We start from the raw sequence: 23,147 nt of genomic DNA on the forward strand, positions 1-23,147 counted from the left end.
ATCTGTGGTGCCAAACGTCAACGCACTCGCGGTCCAATTTGTGGCGCTTGCATTTTGCATTGCAATAGTATAATAAGTAATCTGTGATTGCAACCAAAACTACATTCGTAGATAAAAAAATATTTTTTTTTGTAAATAATGAACAATTTGCTGGCTTAACTACAATTTCAGTCAATTTTAGAGTACAATGTTTGAAGTAGGCAACATTTTCTAAACAAAACACTCAACACATAACCGTAGCGATATTACGTATTCATAAAAATATGTGTAAATAAACTCCGATTTTAAGTTAGTTTCTCGATATGCCTAGAGAAAGTTCAAGTTCACTTAAAGAACGAACAAGAAAATATGATTCTTCTGAAAGCTCCGATTCCGAATATTCTCAAAAATCATCCAAAAGAAAATATAGAAGTGATCGCAATAGAAGATCCCGCTCTCGAGAAAAGTCATATCGACGTAAACGATCAACTAGCAAAAGTAAAAAGAAATCAAGGAGAAGTGATTCACGAAGCCCAATAAGATATTACTCTTCAAAACGACGATCTCTCTCTAGGGATAGGTCTAGTAGAAAGAGATATTCAAGATCTCAATCGAAGGAAAGGTCATATGAACGATCTAAGTCAAGATCGAGAGAAAGGTCAGATTATTCTAGATCGAAGTACAAAAAGTCAAGTAGTTCTCACAAATCTTTCAAGTCTAGCTATGACCCTAAAAAAAGAAGCTCATCAAGAAGTCTTTCTCCACAAACAAGCAAAGAATGTAAGTACTTATTTATCATCATCGTGTCCCTATCCAGACCTAGTCCTATTCCTGACAGATTACTGTACTGGCTTAAAGTCATTTATAAAATCAAAAGCATGCTACCTTTCAAAACACCGCAAAAAAAAAAACTACAAGCCCGCCACAAAATCTAAAATTGAAATATCGCACCTTCGGGGAGACAAGGGCACAATTGGATGTTTTGTAATTTTTCATTAGAGACATTTTAAGCTTTTTGTAGAATCATATCGTGTTTTTCTGCCTATATTGATCTTAAATAGTTTGTTTTTTTTTTGCTTAAAATATGCCCTACACTTTTGTGAATTTAGTTATTTTCTTTACTAGAATAAATTATTTTGTTATTATCATTAATTTTAAGAAATAATATTTTTCATGTGCACTTATCCCCTTGTTACACCAAAATTTAAATAACTGGAATTATGACCCTAGTAGCACATTTTTCTTAGATTTATTTTAAATAAATAATACTCTTTTTGCAAAAATGATTTATTTTCTTAAATTTATTTTAAATAAATAATACTCTTTTTTGCAAAAATTATTTATTTTCTTATTATTCGTAGGATTTTTGGGAAGGACATAGTAAAAATCACTAGCAAAAATAATTATACATAAAAATCTAGAAAATGACGATTTAATTAACTCTTACTTTTATACTATCTTTGTCTTAAATCAGTCATTAGTCGGTGATGTCTTTGGAATTACAATAGTTTCTATCACAGAATGTTAAAATCAGATAGAATATAGAAACAATAACAATATCCATTCAAAAGTTTATCTAACAAACAACAATAAATTATGTTATTTTGCAGAACACGTCTGCACAAAACAAAAAAATTTAAAATCTTTCTTCAGTAAGAAACAAAAATAAAGATTTCACAAAGGCACATACTAAGTGCTATTTAATTTTTAGAAAAACAACAGTATTCAAAAATGTTAAAAAAGTGAGATCAAAAATAACTTTTTAATAAGGTTCATATTCCTTAAAATAATCTATGTAACTGAACAATAAACCTTTCCTTGAAATGCGTCATCAAAATAAGCCATTGTAAAATTGTTGATAGAATTTCGGAACAATGTCTGAAGCAATCGGTTGACAAATGTCTTCCCCTTTCCGATCGGGGATCGGCAACTTTTCAGTGTGCAACACATTTAATGTAATGTTTTTCAATTGTTTTCTATTACAGTCCGGCCTATTTTGACATTTGGCACTGTCCAGGTGACTGATTTATAGCTGTTTCTGGATTGGTATATCTCTGAACTTTTCATGAACCTTATGACTTTGACTTCGGATAGTTTGAAATTATTTATTTCAACATTTTTGCTTACATTCAAGTTGACTTCATCAGATAACAGCTTTAAATCGTAGAACAAATCGAAGTTCATTTCTTTAACCATGAATTTGTTGCCCCGTTTTTTTGCATTTCTGATGGGACTTGTATATTCGGCTGGACAGTAGGTATATGGGTCCTGCTTCCTTAGCTCGTTTGACGCACTTCTCAATGACAGAATGAACAGAGTCTGTCTTTATATATACAGAGGCACAACTGCTTAAACGACTTTGTTCCTCCAATTATGTAGTCGTAATTTAGGCATAAGTTCACAAAATGTGACTTTGTCTTTCCAGAATCGCAAACAAAAAAGGGCATATTTACCTTAAGAGCTTTGATGCTCCAGCACACAACTTGTCTGCGCTCGGGCAATGCCGCAACTGACCAATGAGATTTTGTCTCGTCAATATATTTTTAAAAACGCACCAATGTGACAAAGGCAGTATGGCCCTCTGGCGAAATGAGTGACTTAGTTCCTCCAGATAAAAGGATGTTTATAAGGCACATATAACTCATTTTTAGAATTATTAACAATTGTGCCTGTGTCTCACCAAAGGTGCGGTATAATGAATTATTCTTGATATTTAATTAGTTATTTTGTATTGTTTGACATATGTGATGACTACTCGTTACTTCACAGTTATAATAAAAAATCTTACTTGTGAATTGTACTTAGAAATTGCCATTATATATCAGGTATCAGATTACCACGAACCTTAGACCCATAACGGTTCATTTATGGTATGTGATGGAATAGTAAAATAAGACTGTTGAGACATTTTAAAATGTAAATATTGTAGAAAGGTGACACATAGTGTCCTTAATTTGTTGTACAAAAGAAAGAGGTATCGATAAAGGATTTCTTAGAAAAAGGGTTCAGTAAAGTCAAGGGATGCGGTAGCAGGTAAACTCATAGTTTTTTTGTCTTGCTGTATATATATATATATATATATATATGTGTGTACCTCGCTCATTGAATCGATTATATCTTATGGAGTGCGTTTCTGGAGGTCTCACCTTCCAGTCTTATCTTGGTAAAATTTATGATATTCAGGTGAGACTGTTAAAGGGAATTGTACCGAATAGCATAATTCGTGAGGCGAAACATATTAGCGAATGTGTATATCTTAAATTTTATCAAGATCTTTACCTGACAATAAGCATCGGGCAAAAAACAGTCATCCGGGAGTCTGGTTCTATTTCACACACATAATTGCATTCTTTATCTGCTCATTATTCCACATCAGCTCCCTAGTTGGAGCATATGGTGTCACGAAGAGTAACAAACAGTCAGAGTGGACATCCAGGATGTCGAGAACCTGATGCCTTGTAAAGTAGACAAGTGTGGTTAAGGCTCTCAGGAGGCATCTGCAGGACATGGCCAAGCCAACCGTATCGCCTCCGCTTGATGCCAGTTGTAACTGGAGTTTGTTGTGTCCGTTTTCTTATTACTTCATCTTATTTAATCTGCTCAGACGCTTATAACTTTTGAAATACTTTACATTCCTAAGATAAGAAACCGTAGTAGATACTTACTAATATCTGTTTAGTCTAGTTTTTATTGCCTAAAGTACATTCACAGAGCCACAATCCCACTGCGTGATATCACGTGATTGGCCCATTTTACTCAATGGCAAAAATCCACATGGTATAGTAAAATAACGTTGGAAGGATTGGTATTTATTGTACTAATAGTATTAATAATTTTATTTTTATTATATTTTATTCCATTCTAGGCAATAAACAAAACATGAGGCCAAACTAGATTTATATTTACACGATTTGTACCTGAAAGAAGCCGCTGAATGAATTTTAAATAAATAATGAATTTTAAATAAATAAAAAATAGAATTTTAAATAAGCAATCAATTCAACAAAACCTATAATGCATGGAGGTTTTGTTGAATTGATTCTAACCTATAATGAATCTTTGTTAATATACTGCACTATGTGTTTAAAAATTAAAAAAAAAAAAAGAATTGAAGATCGTGGATCAAGGCATCATTATGATATTTAAACCTTGGTCTGAATTTATGCATTGAATTCTTACTATTAACTTGACAAATAACATTTTTCTTATTTATTTCACATAAAATCATTAATCTTTAGAGTTTCTGTTTTAAACATTTCAACAAACATATTTTGAAATACTCGAATAATAACCATGATGCAGCATTTTTTTTGTAAGTAACTTCGCGCTCAGCCTCCGTACCGGTTGGATGTGAATTATAGTTCCTCTATCCAATCTTAGCTCAAAATTAAAAAAATAAGTTGTTAACTGTTAAAAATACATTGTGTTAATGTTTACAAATGGTCGATGTGTAGACAAAAAGAGAAAAAAGAAGACTATTCATTTTAAAGTATTATTTTGCACTTCATTCTTACTAAAATATGTGACAAGTAGTGAATAACGGAAACTTTCAAACAACAGTGCGTCTGTTACTTTAAAATCAGTATATAAATCTATTAAAATCGTTTAAAGAATATAATTTGTGACACGAATGTACCAAGATGTAACTATCTGGAATACTACCTCCCACGATAAATTACAACAGTGCTACTAAAAGTGAACTTATTGATAAATACATAATATATTTAAAATATTCTTTCCAATATACATACAAAATGATACGTCAATCCTTAAACCACTCTCATACACACGTTTGTCTAATAATAATTTAAAACATAAATAAAATTGAGCGGGAATTTTGCATACCCATTATAAAACGAAATAATACAGACTAAAATGAATACAAAGGCATTGAAACAATAGGCATCTTTCCCCCCTCGGCAACTACACATGGGCCGGACCATCTTCCAGGAATTTATCAAACAACCTGTGTTTGCCACATGTTTGACACTGCGACAGTAACTACCTACTACTAAACTAAAGCTACCCTTCGGATATTTTTATCTGTTTTGTTATCCAAAGTGTTGAAACGGTACTTTATCTGTTTTGTTTTTTTATTGTTTACTTTTTAGCATGAACACTTTACAATTATACTCAATGTTAATTTTTGTAAATTTATTGATAATTTTAAGTTGCTACAATTTCACTCGTCCATGCACTTTTTAGGTGAAAGACGATTAGTAATCTCGCTTCAATAGGTAAATGTTATCAACTATCTAAATTTAGTAAATGGGGTCTAGAATTCCAACCATCCATGCGCTCAGTAGCTGCAAGACTTGTTGTAATCTAACTTCTATTTTTCTAAATTTGTTTTTTATTTAATTTTTTAAAATATCACTAAAACTCTAAACTTGATTGTCAAATAAAAAATGTAAATAGGGGCTAGATTTCTTACTGTCCGTGCGCTCTGTAGCTGCAAGACGTGCTGTAATCTAGCTCCTTTATATCATAATTGTAATATACCATAATTGGAGACAAGGAACTAGAATCCCAACCGTCCATGTGTTCTGTAGCTGCAAGACGTGCTGGGATATTTATTTATTGTACAGCGCCCTTGAGATGATTTTCACAAAAATGGCGCTACATAAATTATCCAAATATATATATAATATTATGGGATGTATATTTTTTAGCCACATTAATCGACATGTCCAAAAAATATGTTTATGATGATACTGAAACGAAGATAGAAAAGGCCATCAAGGCAGCTGAGGCAGCAGGTCTCACCATGTGTAAAATCCCCGCCTATGAGTACAAAGAAGTTGAGGTCAAGGAAGACATGCCGACAATACAGGATAGGAATGTTTTAGATGAACTCAATAGTGACAGTTTTACTCCAAAGCAGTTTACATCTTCTAAAAGTAAAAAAAATTCTGATAATATAGTAATCGATTTGGATGCCGGAACCGTTAAAGTGCCAGATGTTTCTATACCAAAAGTTGAATCGTTATTTCACCCTGATGTAAGTTAAAAGCTTGGTTTATTTATTTATTTGCTTTTTATTTATTTTTTTGTATTGAAATAAAAGAGGTGATAAAAAACTTACCATCCACCCGCAGCTATTGTAGATTCCCGAAGGACTCTGTTAGCTGCGTGTAGAGGAAAGCTAACTAAATTATTCCCAAGAATTTCAAATTCTATGCAGAATGAGGGGAGAGAAAAGGATAAATGGACATCGGTCAATGAGAACGTTCAGTGGTTGTTTGTTAATAGACTATCAAACTAAGCCAATTTTTTTTTTCATGTATTATCGCTATGATTTTTAAAGTTTTGTTATTTTGAAACTACTCCACCCGTGATGTCATAAATTGTCGTCAGTGAGATATGCTGCTATTTACAAGTAGAACAGTAGACAGGCGCTGTAGAGCAGTGGTTAAACAGCCAACTGTGAAACTAGCATTGCGGGTTTGATTCCCGCCAGTTGCAAGAAAAAATCGAACAAAGATTTTTCTCAATTGGTCTGGGTGTTGTTGTGTAGTATTCATAACTTCCTTCCATATCATTTCCTTCCCACCTGCTGACAAGCCTCTAGAAAAGTGGCTTAGCGGGTTATTCCTTTAGAAAAAAAAACCCGTAGCTATCAAAATACACAAACTGTTGAAAAAAATGGCTACCTAGAATCCGGAAATCTATCACAACACTAAAATTGATTGGTTATTGTTCACAAGAATTTGTGACATGAATTTAAAGTAATTAATTTTTTCATACATTTTTGTGAATCTTCGCCATACAATTAAATGCTCTAATTTTTACCGCATGTAAGATAACATTTTTCGTAGCACTGAAATTCCTCATTCATCATTCTCATCCTGTTTTGTTTTTTAACCTGTCCGGGAGTGAGTTTCTGCCGACAAAACTGTATCTGGGGAGTGAGTTTTTTTTCATGTTTTTTTTTTACTTTTTATAATTTTATATCATTGTCAATGCTATAAGCAACATATTTTCTTGAATAAAAATAATAAATTATACCAGTAAATATGATTTATATCAAAATTATCGATGTTTTATTTCATGGGTTGTCAACCATCGGTTTTACAAGCCCAAATAATATTTCTGAAAATAATCGGACGTACATGTACGCCCATACTCCATTGATGAAAATTTTGTTTGGACGACCATGTACGGCCATACTCCCGGACAGGTTAATAGTGAAAATACAAAAAAATCCGGCCATTAAAACAACATGTTTTTCCTTCAAAGGGGAACTTTTTTATTATTATTTGGGGGATATTATTTAATACGTTTAAAGTGAAAATATATTGTTGTTGCTTTACTTGTTTTTCCTTAATTCTACAAAAATCTTTGTAGGAAAACATTATGATTAGATTACACATAGATGATTCACAATTGACACAAAGCGCTAATTCTCATTTAATAATTCTCGTTTAGATGTTTTTTTTATCAACTTTCTTTTAAAGTTATAAAGGTGCAACTATAAAAATTATTTTATTTATTCATATTGTAATCAAGCCTAGAAATCATCTCACAATAGTATGTATCACAATACGATACAGGCAGAGTTGTATTGTCTTTGTAATTAAAAAGTGCTTATAAAATTATTTTAATTTGAAGATTGAATAAAACAATACATAAATGTTTTCTGATGTTTTCTATTTGCTTGATATGTACCTAATCACACTTTTTTTATTCTTACAGTTATTCCCTGATGAGAAAACACGCATGGAAAAATGGGTCAAAAAATTATTTCAATTTCGTCAAAAGGCATTGAAAGGAGAAATATGAATTTATATTTATTGTATGTTACTTTAAAATGATTTGCATTAAAAGCTTAAAAGTTATATTTAATGTTTGAATTACTACTACCTTCATTACGCATTATAGAAATTAAAATATAACAGTAAAACATTATTTTATGGTTTACAAACTAACCTGTACACTAAGGGCCAGCTGCACTGAAAAAAAGTTTTAAATAAATAATTGCTTCATTTTTTTTGTCCTCCGAGGTTGCTGCGTTGAAAAAAAAAACTCTGGTTTCCTGTAGCACTGAACTTCCTTATTATTATGTATTATCTGAACTTATTTTGTAGGAGACATAAATTGACAGGAAAGTTTTATCTAACCAAAGAATTTGGTCGGCGCTTCAACCAGGCAATTATGTTAAGTGGGAATTATTTGGGTTAGTTTTGCATGCAATATTTCAAGGGAATAAATGTTGAATGAATTTAGGGTTTTTAAAAATATTTAATTTAATTTTTTTATTTTCAATCTGATAAACTATAAATATTTATGTTTGTGTTTTTTAGCCCGATTCCTTTTCAAAGATTGTTTATGTTAGCATAGTATGTATAGCAGAGATAGAAAACATTTTAGAAGTCTAGGCGTACAACCTGTCATTGGCTGGTTTAAATGGTTACTTTATGCACTGTGTAACATTCTGCCTATATTTAATTTTTTGTTTGTATCTTTACTTTTTTTCTAATTCAAGCTTTTTTGAAATCTTCATTTTAATTATTATAAATCAATTAATTTAATTGTACAAAAAAAAACACATGTGCCGAGTTGTGATTCCCAACTTTCTTTTTAACAATTATTACAAATTAATTGCTCTTTTGACTTTGACTATAAACAATTGAAGCAATTCTCTATGAATATTCCGTTTTACAGATTTGAAGTCTCATTTTGGCATATCTATTGTCCAAACTGTGCTACAATTAGTGACATGTTTTGATAATTGGGAAGTTATAGAATAATGAACCTAAAATAAGACTTTAAAAATATTCTTTTAAACATTATAACGATAATAATATTTATTTGAAACCTTTGTTAGACCATAAAAACAAGTTCTAAATGTCACACAAAAAAAAATAATTCTAAGTTTGTGGAAAGGCATTTCGTTTTTAAAAAATGTGAATAAGAGGTTAGGTTGAAAAAAGAGTTCTCAAGATCATCAACATATTTAGTCAATATTTAATGTCTATTTTACATATTGTCACGAGAACAAATTCTTCATTATTTATTTTTTGTGATCATTATCGCTCCAAAATCTCATTCGAAATAATCTTTCTAAATAGAATACAATCGCATGCATAATGAAATGTTGGTATTATGATATACATAGGCGAGTATGACTTGTGTAATAGTAGATCATAATATTATTAAAGGATATTTTTGAGAGTAAAATTCTTTTTAATTTCAGTCAAGAATTTAGAAAAACACTTTGATTTATTTTACCCGATAGTGTTATGAAATACAAACATGGAATATATATATTCCCACAATAAACAGTATGTAGTTATGTTTGTGTTTAAAGATGGATGTCGTTATGCTCCATTTTACCTCTAAAAGGAAATGGAGCAATGGTTGATTAGTTGTGAGGTACTGAATTACAAAGGTCAAGTTTTGCTATTGAATCATCTTTCAATTTTTAATTTGAAGAGAAGCAGTAAGTTAATATGTCACATTATTTATATATGTACAACTAAATATTCTAGCCAACAAACAATAACTATTGGAATTAATTATTTTTCACATATGATTGCGTTCACGTTGAATGCGACCACTATAAGTCCTCGAAACGAGATTCCATGAATCCATATATCTGTCCATGCACATTGCTATACATTTCTGCTCGGAAGTGTCCAGAGATGTCCCAGGTTTGCTGATACATTTTTTGAAACACTTTTCTGTCATTTTAGTTAATAATTCTTGAGCATTAGCAACAGCAATTTGTTGTTTCACTTGATCCATTAATTCTTCTTTCTGAACACCAGATAAAGCTCCTGTTTGTAATGATTCCATGGCAAATAAGTTTTGTGTTGTATTATTTTATAACAGATGATCCTTGAAGGGCTAGGGCAAAATAATATTACTGGATATTAGATTAAATTCCCACACATAACCTTTAAATAATTCCGTTTTCAAGAAATATGATTATGATGAAAGAGAAAATCAGATGAAACGAGATAAAATATGAAGGAAAAAAACTAAAACCCATAGACAAAAATTTGGTAGATTTCTTTGGTAGATGGGAAAGCTTAGATGAAGAAAACCGTGTGGCTACAAAAAATATCGTTAGTTTGTGGTATGATATGTGTATAGAGTATAGACTGTATCACTGTATGGCAATATCTTATAGTCTGTGCCGTATAGAATATAATCTATGGTCACTGTCACTCGCGAAAAATGCGAAAGTCAAGTAGTGTTCGGTATAATCAAGATTTCTGTAGTCTGTGATTGTGTCTGTGTCTGTGATATAATCTCTGTGTTCAATGTTCAAGTATCAGCGTTAAAATGTCACCAAATTAAAAACTAAAAAACAACATAATGTGGCATGGCAGTTTATATTATTATATCCAAGATACACTTACAATTTATGTTTAAATGGACCCAAATGATGCGGCCGAGTTACTTCAAGATTTATCTCATGAACAGTTAATAGAAATAACACTATCTTCTCTGTCCTCAATTTTCAAAGATGATATTTTATTGCGAGACATACCTCCAGATATTCACTTAGAAGAAGTTATTGGAAAAGTACTTAATTTATTTAGTAGTGTTTTTTTCTGTTTTTTTTTTAAACCTATGAATAGTGAAGTAAACTTAAACAGGATTGGTTCTAATAAATATTGAATTTTACACCAATTTAAATAAAATATATGTGTATATTCCACCTATGCAGCCTTTTCTGTTGCTTTAATCAAAATTATATGTTTTATAGATTGCTGTTGAACATGGACAATCCATAACTGTGAAAATTTTGCGAGATCAAGAAGCACCATTAAATGTTATTGTAAGCCTAAATTTTTTTTTATTACATTATTAAAAGCATCAAATATATACCATTTACAATATTGTAGACAGTTGCCACGCATAGTTAATGTCATTATAGATATAATATTGTATATTTATTATTGAACCTCAATTGATTACGTAACGTTCACATGTGGACTCTACAATAGATATGACAATATTATCTTGTCCCAGGACAGAATGTTGGGACAATACAAAAATGCAGCCATAGTTCACGCGTGAGCGCTGGAAAATAAACACAGACGTTTATTGTAATTGAGTTCACGAAAACTACTATTTATTTTATACCAAGATGTATAGGATTGATCTTACCGCCGGTGTGCCACAAGGGGGGGTACTTTCTCCACTTTTATTTTCCCTTTTTATCAATCCAATAACAAAAAACCTCCCCTGTTCGTACCATTTATATGCCGATGATTTGCAATTGTATATTCATTTCGAACCCGTCGACATCGTTGAAACACATAGAGTAATGTCACTTGCACTCGAGCATATCTCTTCATGGACAAAAAAAACATGGACTTCTCATAAATCCAACAAAAACCCAAATTGTACTTGTTGGTAGTAAACAAATGTATTAAAAAGTGAATTTTTCCACACTTCCTCTTTTCAAAATAGATGGTACATAAATTCCATTCATGACTTCAGTCAAAAACTTAGGTATGATCATTCATAAGCATTTAGGGTGGCACGATCAGGTTAACAAAGTTAGTCGTAAACTTTATAGCAGTTTGCTCTCACTTAAAAGATTACAGAATTTCTTGTCAATTAATGTTAAGCAAACATTAGTCCAGAGCTTACTTCTTTTTTAGATGTTACTTGTTGTTAGATGTCACTTGTTATCCAGATGCTAACTCTGAATTACTTGATAAGTTCGAACGATTGCAGAATATTTGTATTCGTTATATCTTTGATCTTCACAAATTTGACCACATAACCGAGTATCGCACGCAACTGCACTGGCTCAGTATCAGGCATAGAAGAAACATTCACATTCTATCACTTCTTCACAATATTTTAAATAATCCCATTTCGCCTGTTTATCTCAGAGAGCTCATCCAACCTCTTTCACATCACGGACTATCTCTTCATTCTAGTAACGAGAGAACCCTTTTAATACCCTGTCATTGCTCTAATTTTCTTGCCTCCTTTTTCACAGTAGTAGCCGCTCGATTGTGGAATAATCTACCCACTAATGTTAGAGACGCCCCTTCTTTATTTACATTTAAGTCTAGATTGAAATGTCACTATCTAAATATTTAAATTGTTCCTTTATCTTTCTTCTTTCCTTCCCATCCCCTTTCCTCTCTTCATAGAATATTGTTAATTTTTAAAAATATATTTTCATTTTGTTAATCTTTGTTTTTAATTTTTGTATAAAATTGTAAGATTCAATATGTCCATGTATTTATAATTTTCTCAAACTGAACGGTTTGGGTAGGTAGGAAGAAATTGCCTTAAGGCAATATATGTATAAATATTGTATATGTATATAAAGTGTCAAATAAATAAATATAGGAATTGTTAACTAAATAATTCAAAAAAGAAAAATTCTGTCTCCATTTATCGTCAGAAAAAATACACGGGACTGACGTGCATGTCTTGAGTAAATCGCTATTGTCATAAGGTCCTGTGTGTGCGGATCCACATCAGTACAATGCGGTCGCGCGCGATGGTGGGGGTAGTCACTGTTCTGTGAAGATAGCCTGCCTGTCTATCTTCAGTGACAATATTTTGTCTTACAAATTGCTGTTTACTAGTGGACAATGGTTGAGTCCTGGAACAAAACAATATTGTATCGTTCACGTGTAAACGGCCTATTATACATATTTATATCTCTTTATTGAGCGACCCAGGATTGTTGCGGCATTCCTAACAAACAATGTATATTAGATCCGATGCCAACATGGCTTTTGAGAAAATGCATTAACGTATTAGCTCCATTTTGAACAGACTTATTTAATACATCCATATGGAGCACAGCATTGTTCCAAGAGCCATATAGAAAACTAATCTAACTTCTTTTTCGAAAAATTCACAACTAGATGTGGAAGATCTTTCCAGTTTTCGCCCTATTTCAAATCTTCCCATCGTATCAAAAATACTAGATAAAATAGTTTCTCATAGTCTCGTTAACTATATCAGAATTCTTTATTTTCGGTAAGGCAGTCGGCATACTGACGTTTCCATTCCATGGAGACGGGAGTGATAAGAGTACTGTCTGACATTATAACGGATCGGGTTGTGGTCCTGTGGCTAGTGTCTCGGACTCACGGACCAAAGGTCTGTGGTTCGAATCCCACTTTACCCCAACTTGATTCCCATTTTCTAATAGTGAGTTATTTACAACTCGTTGAAAATGGCCCTCAAAAATTAAATATTTGGGTAAATCATAAGAACGCAAATATTTCTTTTTACAAAAAAAAAAAAATAAAAAAATAACGGCGACAGACTCTGGTAATCTGGTGTTGATGGCTCTTCTGGACATGAGTGCTGCATTCGATACTGTAGACCATAATATTTTGCTTGAACGTCGGGAGAAAACTTATGGTATCCGTGATCAAGCACAAATGTGGTTCAGTTCATATCTTAATGAAAGGGAATATGCAGGTGTGTTCCAGGGTAAAAGCCCACCCAACTTTCGGATGTCTACTGGAGTGCCTCAAGGATCAGTACTCGGACCACTCCTCTATCTCCTATACACTAAAGATATAGAGAACATTATCAAAGAATGTTGATTGTGGTCTCACTGCCATGCAGATGATACACATATTTATTTTTATTGCAAACCAGGCGAGAGAAGTGTGCTTGTTAATTAAATTGATGGATGCATTGAGAAAATAGGAAACTGGATGGCTGAAAATAGACTAACATTAAACCCATCAAAAATGTAACAACCAGATGACAGAATTTGATTCAGGATACAGTATTCCCCGGTGTAGGGAGTACCGCTTTACCCACTGTTAAACTACTGTGAGTCTTACTTAATTCTGACCTTTCTCTTGATGCTCAAATTAGTAGAACGATAAGTTCATGCTTCTACCAGCTGAGACAAATTAAATGCATATGCAAAAATTTGTCAGTTGGTGCCGCCCGTCAATTAATAAATAATGCTTTTGTAGTGTCTAGAGTCGATTATTGTAGTGTTATCTATGCAGGTCTACTAGTGAACAAAATGACTCGCCTACAGTCTGTATTAAATGCTGCAGTGAGACTTATTTTCGGAATCTCTAAGTTCAGTCATATAACTCCACTACTTCAGGAATTACACTGGCTACGTTTTCCACAGAGGGTGGAATACAAACTGTTGGCTTATGTATAAATCACTGCACAACTCTGCTCCGGAATATCTAAGGGAACTATGCATTCCAGATGAACTAGCTGACAGGCGTCTTACATCAGCTGTTTACGGCGAGAGAAAAAGTTATTATACCTCTACTAAATTCAATTAATGCGCATTTGCGGTCGCAGGCCCTATGGCATGGAATGCTCTCCCAGCAGAGGTGCGAGGCTGTGAGAGTGAAGTAATATTTCTGAAAAAAACTTAAAACTCACTTTTTCTCTAAATCATTTAAATAAATCCGTAGCATGTGATAACAAAATAAATTGTTTTGATTAAATTACAAATTTGAAAGCTTCAATTAGATTTATTCATCTATAAAATCACTATGTAAAGCGCCCTTTGGGTATTATATTACAAATATGGCGCTATATAAATTATCCATAATAATAACCCTGTATCAAAAGAGATATATTAACTTTTTTTTTCACTTACAATGGAGAAGTTCAGTGGTTTTTAAAATATTTTTCTGTTTTTTAATAGACTATCAAAATAAGCCAAAAATGATTTATTTTTATTCATCGCCTTCTTAATGCTATAATTTTTTCTCACCGGTGAAGTTTACGTCACATGTGAGTTGTGACTTTGAAAGAAGAGCCCCTTAGCTATCAAAATATACTAAACCTTTTTAAAAAATGACTTCCTGAAAATCAGAAATCTTATCACAACACATGGCAACGCTGCAATGGTTTGGTTGACTCATAAGAACTTGTGACTCAAAGTAGTTGATTTTTATGTTTTTTTTTTGTATATTTTTGAGAAACTTTGCTGTACAATTAAATGGTCTCATTTTTACCATGCGTAAGAAAACATTTTTTGTATCCAATTCCCGTAGCACTGAACTTCCTTATTATGTGAGAATAGCCTTTAGATTAATTAGATGGGAAAACGCTTTTTTGTACTAATTGACTGGCTCCCAGAATGGGTTCACTTCCCCTTTCGATCAAGTCTGGCTTACAATAGCTTAGCAGAGGATGAAGGAATAACTTTAATATAATTTTATGTGGGTCTACGCAGACTTTCAAAAGTACTCTCATAAAAATGTTAAGTTCTATTGAGATCGGATATTTTAATTTAACCCATGGAATTTTAAACAATGTTAATAATTATTATGCATAATTGTCCTTTTGATTTTAGATTCCGCAGCGAGGTTCAACTGTAACTGTGCTAAAAAAAGCAATAAAAAGGCATTTTGAAATATACCAAAAACGAATGAAATGCAGTAATGTTAAAATATCTTGGCGATATATTTGGCGTAATTATAGTTTACAACATATGGGCGAAATCATGGAGAATGATCACTTTCTTGTGTCAGAATATGGAGTCTCCAATAAGTCTGAAATAAAGTTTGTTAAAAAGAAAAACAAAAAATACAAGTAAACTCTTTTATTTAAGTTATGTTTTAATAAAATATATCAATACAAAATAATGCATTTCATTATTGATGTCAAATGAAGTTAAAATAATAATAATATAACCAATGTATTGTAAGACAGAGACAAGTAATTGTTTTAGTAAAATAATAGGTATCACCGATTGAAAATTTGTAATAAGCAATAAAGTATGTATCTACATAAAATAAGTTTTTTTAAACTTAAAAAATTATGATGTAATATACATATCATCATTTCAAAATATAATTATATTTAAGAGTACACGCACTAATATTCATGAGATAGGAGTAGCTTTATTCTCATACAGTACCATTTCTGTAAACACTTAATTGTATACTAAATACCTAGCGTTCAAAGTTGTCGCTATTCTACACATTTATATATCTGTTACCGTAAAATAATACATTTTGATTCTATATTATAATACATATTTTGTAAGAGTAAATAAAAATAAATGTTTTCACATAAAAATACAATAATAAATGTTATTTTGTCGTAATCAAACCTGCCACCAAAATATTTTGTGAAAATATAGATACATATTTCTGAATAGATTTATTTATTAAAAACTGGGTTCAACATTTATTAGTGTATTCTCAAAACGGGTGAGAAGAATAATCTACAAGCAGCAAAACTGTGTTTTTTCTGTCTATGGTATTTACAGAGGTTCGAATTCTGGCTGTGGCAGGGGTTCAGATGGAAGTGGTTCAAATTCTCCCGTGCTGTCCATATAACTGTCCAGACCTTGACTTCCTCCTCCAACTGTAGTCTCCTCAGCTTCCATATCCTCGTGTTGTACCTGTGGAGTAGCGAGGGGTCGCTCATACTCATCATTTTTCAATGGCTCCAGTTCCATCTGAAATAATGTGATAAACATCAAATTGAGATGTGGAAATTAAAAAAAGGTTTAAAATCCAAATTTAAAAAAAAGTATGAAACGCATAAATGAGATTCTACAACATATGAAAATTTCTATAATAGTTCATCACTAGAAAGAGCAACAAACTGAAGTTTTTGCAAATATGAGAGTTTGTATAACTGTACTTATATACCTTCAGCTTCACATTTTTTTTTTTTTAAATAGAAATATTTGCGTTCTTATGATTTACCCAAATATTTCATTTTGAGGGCCATTTTTAACGAGTTGTAAATAACTCACTATTAGAAAATGGGAATCAAGTTGGGGTAGAGTAGGATTCGGACCTTTGGTCCGTGATTCCGAGACACTAGCCACAGGACCACAACCCGATTCGAATTTATTAGTTTGAAAATGCCCTTACAAGGCGAAACAATTGTCCGATTTTTGGTTTTTGTTTAAAAAATAAAATAAACAAAATCAGTAGACTCAAATCAAAATTTGAACTGGGTTGTGGTACCGTGGCTAGTGTCGCGGACTTACGGATCAGAGGTCCGAAGTTCGCACCACGCTTTACCACAACTCTTAGTTCCCTTTTTCTAATACTTTATTTACAATTTTATAATGGAATCATAAAATATAAAAAATCACAGAAACAACATATGATACACAAAAATATATTTTTTTTAAATGGCTTGGTTTGATAGTCGATTAACAAATAAATGAAAAAAACACTGAACTTCCTAATTGTTTTTTAACCCTCAAATAATACTGTTTACATGTTATTAATTTGTTAAATAGTTACCCTGTCTGGTTGTAGAACTGACGGTGGAGCCAAATCATCTAGAGAAAGTTGTGTGTTAAGAACAGACGGAGGAGCAGGGTAGTCATTCAAAGTCTCATTCTATATAAAAAAAATAAAGTTAATGAGGAATATGATAAGATTAATATTAAAATAGGCATTTTAAATGTAACTCAACAAACCTGAGTTGATAGAGTTGTTGGATCTTCTACATCTTTATTTCTCTGTAGTCCAAGAGAATCCATCATGCCGTGTTTGGTAGTTGCTACTGATACACTGTTGAGTTTGGCTTGTTCTTCGGATGGATACGCTGACTGCCTTTCACACTGAGCCAAGTGCTGAGCCAGAATATTACCTGAAACACACCATTTGGTTAATAATATGCATTTGACTCTCACAAATAGTTATTTTATTAGTAAAAATAAGCACTCTATGTTTAGAAACTTGTGTAGACTTATTTAGTTTTATTTATTTATTCATTCAAAATTACACTAGTTTAAATATTAATGAACTTATTAAGGCTTTTTAGGCTATGCCCGTGTCAAGCCACAATAAAAATACATAGTAAAATTAATTAGATTAAATTATAATGACATGTGATGCAATAGAATAACAATCTAGAAAAAAGGTATAAGTAATAAATAATCAAATTCCAAAGAATACAGTGCAAAAAAGATAATCAGAAATAATTTTAAAAATATACATTATACAAATTGAGAATCACACATAATCAAATATACAAAATAATGGTATTATTGAAATCAACAGAAAAAGAATTTGATAATTAATAAATATTGTTATTTATTGTTAAATTTTATAATAATAAAAACATAATTGAAATGATAATTGAGATATGTTTTCTAGAAACTCACTCAATACTATAGTAAGAAATAGGAGCAATAAATCATATGCCAAATAATATTACGTACTAAATTAAATAATACAAAAATACATAATTTTATAACGATTTATAATGATACATATATATAAACTGATTCAAATAAATAAATAAAACATACATACTTCGAGAATATTGATTTAAAAACAAAAAATATATCATTGAAATGATGTCAGTAAATAAATAATATGTATGTAGAAAAACTGACCAAACCACAAAATAACATCTGAATATTATCTACCTCCAAAGTTAGAAAATGTGCTATAAAATGACAATCTAAGCCATTATTTCAGATGTGACATAATTCATTAGCACATAATGCATAAATACATATAAGTATTCATAGATGTTCTTTAGAGAGACTATTGGTTAACAGCATTAAAAATGAAAATTTGACAGAAATAATCTTGTATTTCCCAAGATAAGTAATGTGTTAAAATTTGTTTCACCGTTTTAATCTAATTATTTTTAGTGTGATTAAAAAATAGAGCACAGAAATATCAGTTGTTGATTTTATCAAATGCTTACCATCATCAGAGGAGAATGAGCATATGCAATGCATGACACTCGCTAAGGGACTGGCCTGCTGACCGCGTGTCTTATTGTCTTTACATATTCCAGAGTGTTGTAATAACGCTCTCCAACATCCAGTCTGATATGAACATTTAGTACACTTGCAAATGCCGCTAAAACACCACATAAAAATTAGATAAATAATTCTCAATATGATTAATAATTTTAACCTAGATGAAAATTATGAACTGTTTGAGTAATAATAATAATATTTGGCTGATTTATATAGCGCCATTTTTGTAAAAAATCACCTCAGGGGCGCTTTAGTTGTATACCTAAACTTACATTCTAACTAAACTAAAGATATATATTATATTTCCAGATTTTAAATTGAGGGTATGATAGTCTAAAGAAGTGGGATTTTAGTTGGGATCTGAACTGACTGGGACTGTCGATGATTCGTAAGTTCGAAGGCAATTGGTTCCAGGCAGAGGAGCCGGCGGCGGCAAAAGCACGATCTCCAAATCTAGTGTTTGGGGAGCGCCGGATTTCGACAAGTTTTCCTCTTCCTGAATCAAATGCTGACCTAAGAGTAGATTTTCTTTGACATGTATTTTCCCTAATACAAAGGTCCGATAGGTATTTTGGAGCCATTTCATGAAGGTATTTGAATATTATTATGGATAACTTATACAGCGCCATTTTCGTAATATAATACCTCAAGGGAATACTGTCCAGCAAAGCTTGTATTTTATTCTCTCTGGGCTTTTTAACCAGTGCAAATCTCGAAGATGTTGTGAGATGTGAGAATATTTTTTTACTCCCGTAATAAGCCTTGCTGCTGCATTGAAAACAGATTGAAGTTTATTAGTTTGATATTTTGGGAGATTTGCGTATATTCCATTACAGTAATCTAGACGCGAAACGACATAAGCATTTACTAGAGGATACGAAATTCAATATAAATACAAAACATATGCAGTTTTAATCTTCAGCAATGTGATCACATAACTATCGGGAAATAAAGGGACTCACATTGTATTACTTCTTCACAACGTAATACCTTTCTGCCTGCTCATTTAAGAGAGCAGTTCTAACATTCATCACACCATGAGGTATCTCTTATTCTAGTGACGACAGAACCCTTATGATACCTGCGGACCGCTCTGACTTTTCCATACTGAATTTATAGTGGTAACAACACGCCCTTCTATATCAGAAATCTCCCTTGCAGTTTACCTTAAAATTGTTACTCAACTACAATTTGTTACAGAACATTTAGGCTGACTTACAGGAAGTGCCGTTCGTCCTCTAGTTGCGAATCACATTCCTTGCACAGCATACCTTCCGGTACATCGAGCATGGTATCATCAAATATTTCAACAAATGTGTGATTTGTAGAATCCTTAACTGGAGGTGTTGCTTTATTCTGAAAAAAATATAGGAAAGTTACATTAACATTTATAAACATATTATTCATTACCAATATAAGCAAAATTAAAGCAAATTACATAATAGTATGTATGTCACTATTACATAAATTTATGATAAAAAAAGGAAGAAACCTTAGGTTTGGTAATTAAATGTCCTTGGCTGCAGAGTGGTCTCGCTCCAAATACAGTTGTATGACCGGCTACTTGATGACCCTTCAGAGTCCCCAGGTGGACAAACCTCAGTGCGCATCTACTGCACTTTAAGGCATTTAGTTTTTTAAGATGTTCTCGCAAGTGTTGAATAAAGAATTCAATATTAGTTTGCAGATCACAACCATCAGCAAACACCTTAATAACCTAAAATAAAAAAGTTGATAAAATTTTATATAATAGTTAAACTGACAAAAAAATGTATTATCTATGTTTTGATTGCAAAATTTACTAAACTGAAAAATGAATTCCTTTTTACATAAAAATAACAATGCATTTACCTTCAGACAGTGAGGGCATTGTAATCCAGCCGAGTCATCATGATCATTGTAGAAATGGTCAATACACGCTCTGTGAGAAGACGCTCTGTATCCACATATACCACAAGTATAAGGAAGTTCCAAGTGTACATGAGCTTTTTGCATGTGGTTTGATAGAGCGGAAATGGTTGAAAAGCGAATCTAAAATAAATGTAAAAAAAAAACAAAATATGTAATTTTTTAACCAGCTAATGTTATTCATTAAATAAAGCATGTACATATTCTACTTCAGGTCCCACCAATGTTGGCGATCACTGTGGTAAAAGCTTCCTAGTCCTGTGCTGCCCGGAACAGATCCTCAACTCGTCTCATCTACGAAACCTTTTTCACTTTTTTATTGAAAAAAAAATATTAGCGTTCTTATAATTTACCTAATTATTTAAATTTTGGTAGTCATTTTCAACGAATTTGAAAACACTCACTATAAAACAATGGTAATCAAGTTGGGGTAGAGTGGGGTTCGAGAGTCTGCAACACCAGCTACAGGACCACAACCCGATTCATATTCACTTTTCCTGACATTCGATAGCAGTTCTCTACTGGTTCTGGCTCTCTGAAGTACATCTGCATTATTGACCATATCTGTCAATGGTATGCGGAGCATTCTTCGGTGTAACTTAATTTTGATGTTTTCATCTGATTCAATACATTCACCTTCAGAGACCATGTTTCACAGCCATATAAGAGAACCGACCATATGTAACATTTAACATCCGGGTCAAGTGATTTTGTGTGATACTGCCAAAGTATTTGAACATGTCAACTATTTCGACATTCACTGAATTTATCTATAGATTTTCCAGAATAATCAATCAATCAATTAATCGCCCTAATGTCATACACTTGGTTTAAGCAACATTATATCTCCAAACCTAACTTCTCTCCAGCCACATTAATTCTATTTAGGAGTTTTTGAAGATCGAGAATACTTTCATTTAAAATTATAACATTTTTAAAAGCTACATCAGTCTTTTATAAGCTACGTCTGAAGAAACATTGCTAAGAAAATATGAAGGGTTCGGGTCAAATGTCTATCGTGATAAAATCGAAAATTATTATGCTGTCACAGGAAAATATTTTGAATTGTGAAATTTCTCGTAGAATCGGTCACTCAGAGTGTACTGTGAGAAAATTTGTGGAAAAAGTTTTTCTTTTACACAAATCTATTAAGCAAATGTAATTGTTTGCCAAGGCCAATTAAAACACAGTACCATAAATCAATTACGTCGGGTACGAGAACATAGGTAGCGGAGATACTACCTGAAAAAAACCCTATTTCTAAATATATCTTAAGCTTTTATTTTTATATTTTACTTGGAAATATTACTTAGACACCAGCGGTCTGATTCTGAAATTAACATGGCCATGCTTTACTTCGAGTGTAAACTCAAATCCGTACTCTGTTAGCACGAGCTCGTTTTAAATTATCGCAAATTTAGAATCGGACTGCAGATCTACCAAAACGTGTATTTAAAATAATTAAAGTAGGTAGGGAGGAATATTGAAATTTTTAAATTAAGAATTTTATTATGAGTGTGAACTTTTTTTGTTTGTGAGTGTATAATATGTATTATAAAATTGTCCCCATAATAATGTAGTACATACATGCAAAAGTATTATAATTCAAAAAACTAAAATAAATTACATTTCCTGGAAAGAATAAATATTTTAGTATTAAAAATTTGCTGAATTACTAAACTTTATGTTGCAATGTTGCACTGGGCAGGCATAGACATAATCCGCAATGTGAATGTCAGAGCATCGTCTAAAGGGGCAACGATAGCTGAAAGAAAGCAGGATGAGGTGGTATGTAAGAGCACTCAACATCCCAACTAAACCTAGGGGTAGAGGCAGACCCCCAGAAACGTGGTGGTCTAATATTGAGGAGTTGGTGGCACAAGATGTTCCCATTATGACAATCTAGGACAGGAGATCCTTGCTCTTTCATACACGGAGGCCCGACCCTGGATGAAGCAGGATAGAGGGGCAGTTTTTTTATCTACTACGATGTTACTGTTGTGTGGTAAGTTGCCTAACTGTACATTGTTTATATAACATGGTGACTATGAAGATAGTTTTAAAAGCAGGTAATTACCTCGCAGAGGACGCAAGCCAGAGTATGAAGCCCTTGAACTTTGGTGTCCACAGGATGGGCCTGCAGGAGATGACCCTCCAGAGCCTCCGGAGTCCCGCAGTGCTGTAAACAGTAGCGGCACAGTGCAGCCTCCTCCCGTGTGTCGCCCCCTTCGGGGCATACTGCGTGGCCAAACAGATGGAGCTGTAGCTGAGTGTTGCCATTAAACTCTTCTGAACACTCAGTGCACTAGAAAGAAACATTAATAGAAATGAAACGAAGTTGCAACGTAAAATATTTATTCTTTCCAGGAAATGTAACAGTCACTATAGTTGCCCAAATTTGGATCCCATGTTCAAGCTTAAACAAGATGCTTGTCTTCGAGGCCACTGTCTTAGGCTGGAGAAAACGAGATTCAATCTAAATCCACGAAAGCATTTCCTGAGCAATAGGGTTGTTAATGGTTGGAATAAGCTGCCACAAGAACTGATCTCAATGTGTAGTCTCAATGGGTTAAAA

At 32.4% G+C, this 23,147-nt stretch overlaps 3 protein-coding genes and 1 long non-coding RNA gene across 4 annotated transcripts in view; 1 reads left to right on the plus strand and 3 right to left on the minus strand.

Moving 5' to 3' along the window:
• On the plus strand, positions 1-15,554 carry LOC148280522 (uncharacterized). Its single transcript, XM_088228258.1, has 6 exons — positions 1-759; positions 5,652-5,980; positions 7,675-7,757; positions 10,359-10,512; positions 10,697-10,768; positions 15,266-15,554. Exons 1-6 carry the CDS (start codon positions 303-305, stop codon positions 15,506-15,508), a joined length of 1,338 nt encoding a protein of 445 aa, XP_088084384.1. The 5' UTR covers positions 1-302; the 3' UTR covers positions 15,509-15,554.
• On the minus strand, positions 9,377-9,914 carry LOC148280523 (mitochondrial import inner membrane translocase subunit Tim13-like). Its single transcript, XM_088228256.1, has one exon. The coding sequence runs from the start codon at positions 9,775-9,777 to the stop codon at positions 9,505-9,507; it is 273 nt and encodes a 90-aa protein (XP_088084382.1). The 5' UTR covers positions 9,778-9,914; the 3' UTR covers positions 9,377-9,504.
• Positions 10,974-11,241, minus strand: LOC148280524 (uncharacterized). The gene is made up of 2 exons (XR_015822582.1): positions 11,101-11,241; positions 10,974-11,013 (listed from the first exon to the last, which is right to left on the minus strand). It is a non-coding gene; the product is annotated as an uncharacterized LOC148280524 (long non-coding RNA).
• The window catches only part of row (zinc finger domain-containing protein relative of woc), a 19,702-nt gene continuing 12,056 nt past the window's right edge, over positions 15,502-23,147 (minus strand). The window contains exons 10-17 of the mRNA XM_088228255.1: positions 22,650-22,877; positions 20,516-20,695; positions 20,157-20,381; positions 19,884-20,020; positions 18,607-18,764; positions 17,363-17,535; positions 17,184-17,282; positions 15,502-16,378 (exon numbers count right to left, since the gene is read on the minus strand). Of these exons, the coding sequence (XP_088084381.1) occupies positions 16,181-16,378; positions 17,184-17,282; positions 17,363-17,535; positions 18,607-18,764; positions 19,884-20,020; positions 20,157-20,381; positions 20,516-20,695; positions 22,650-22,877 (1,398 nt within the window). The 3' untranslated portion in view covers positions 15,502-16,180. The remainder of the gene's footprint in view (positions 16,379-17,183; positions 17,283-17,362; positions 17,536-18,606; positions 18,765-19,883; positions 20,021-20,156; positions 20,382-20,515; positions 20,696-22,649; positions 22,878-23,147) is intronic.

The sequence above is a fragment of the Micrasema longulum genome, unplaced genomic scaffold, assembly GCF_059751315.1.
Source record: "Micrasema longulum isolate JH-2025_06_02 unplaced genomic scaffold, ASM5975131v1 h1tg000571l, whole genome shotgun sequence".
NCBI classification, from domain to species: Eukaryota; Metazoa; Arthropoda; class Insecta; order Trichoptera; family Brachycentridae; genus Micrasema; species Micrasema longulum.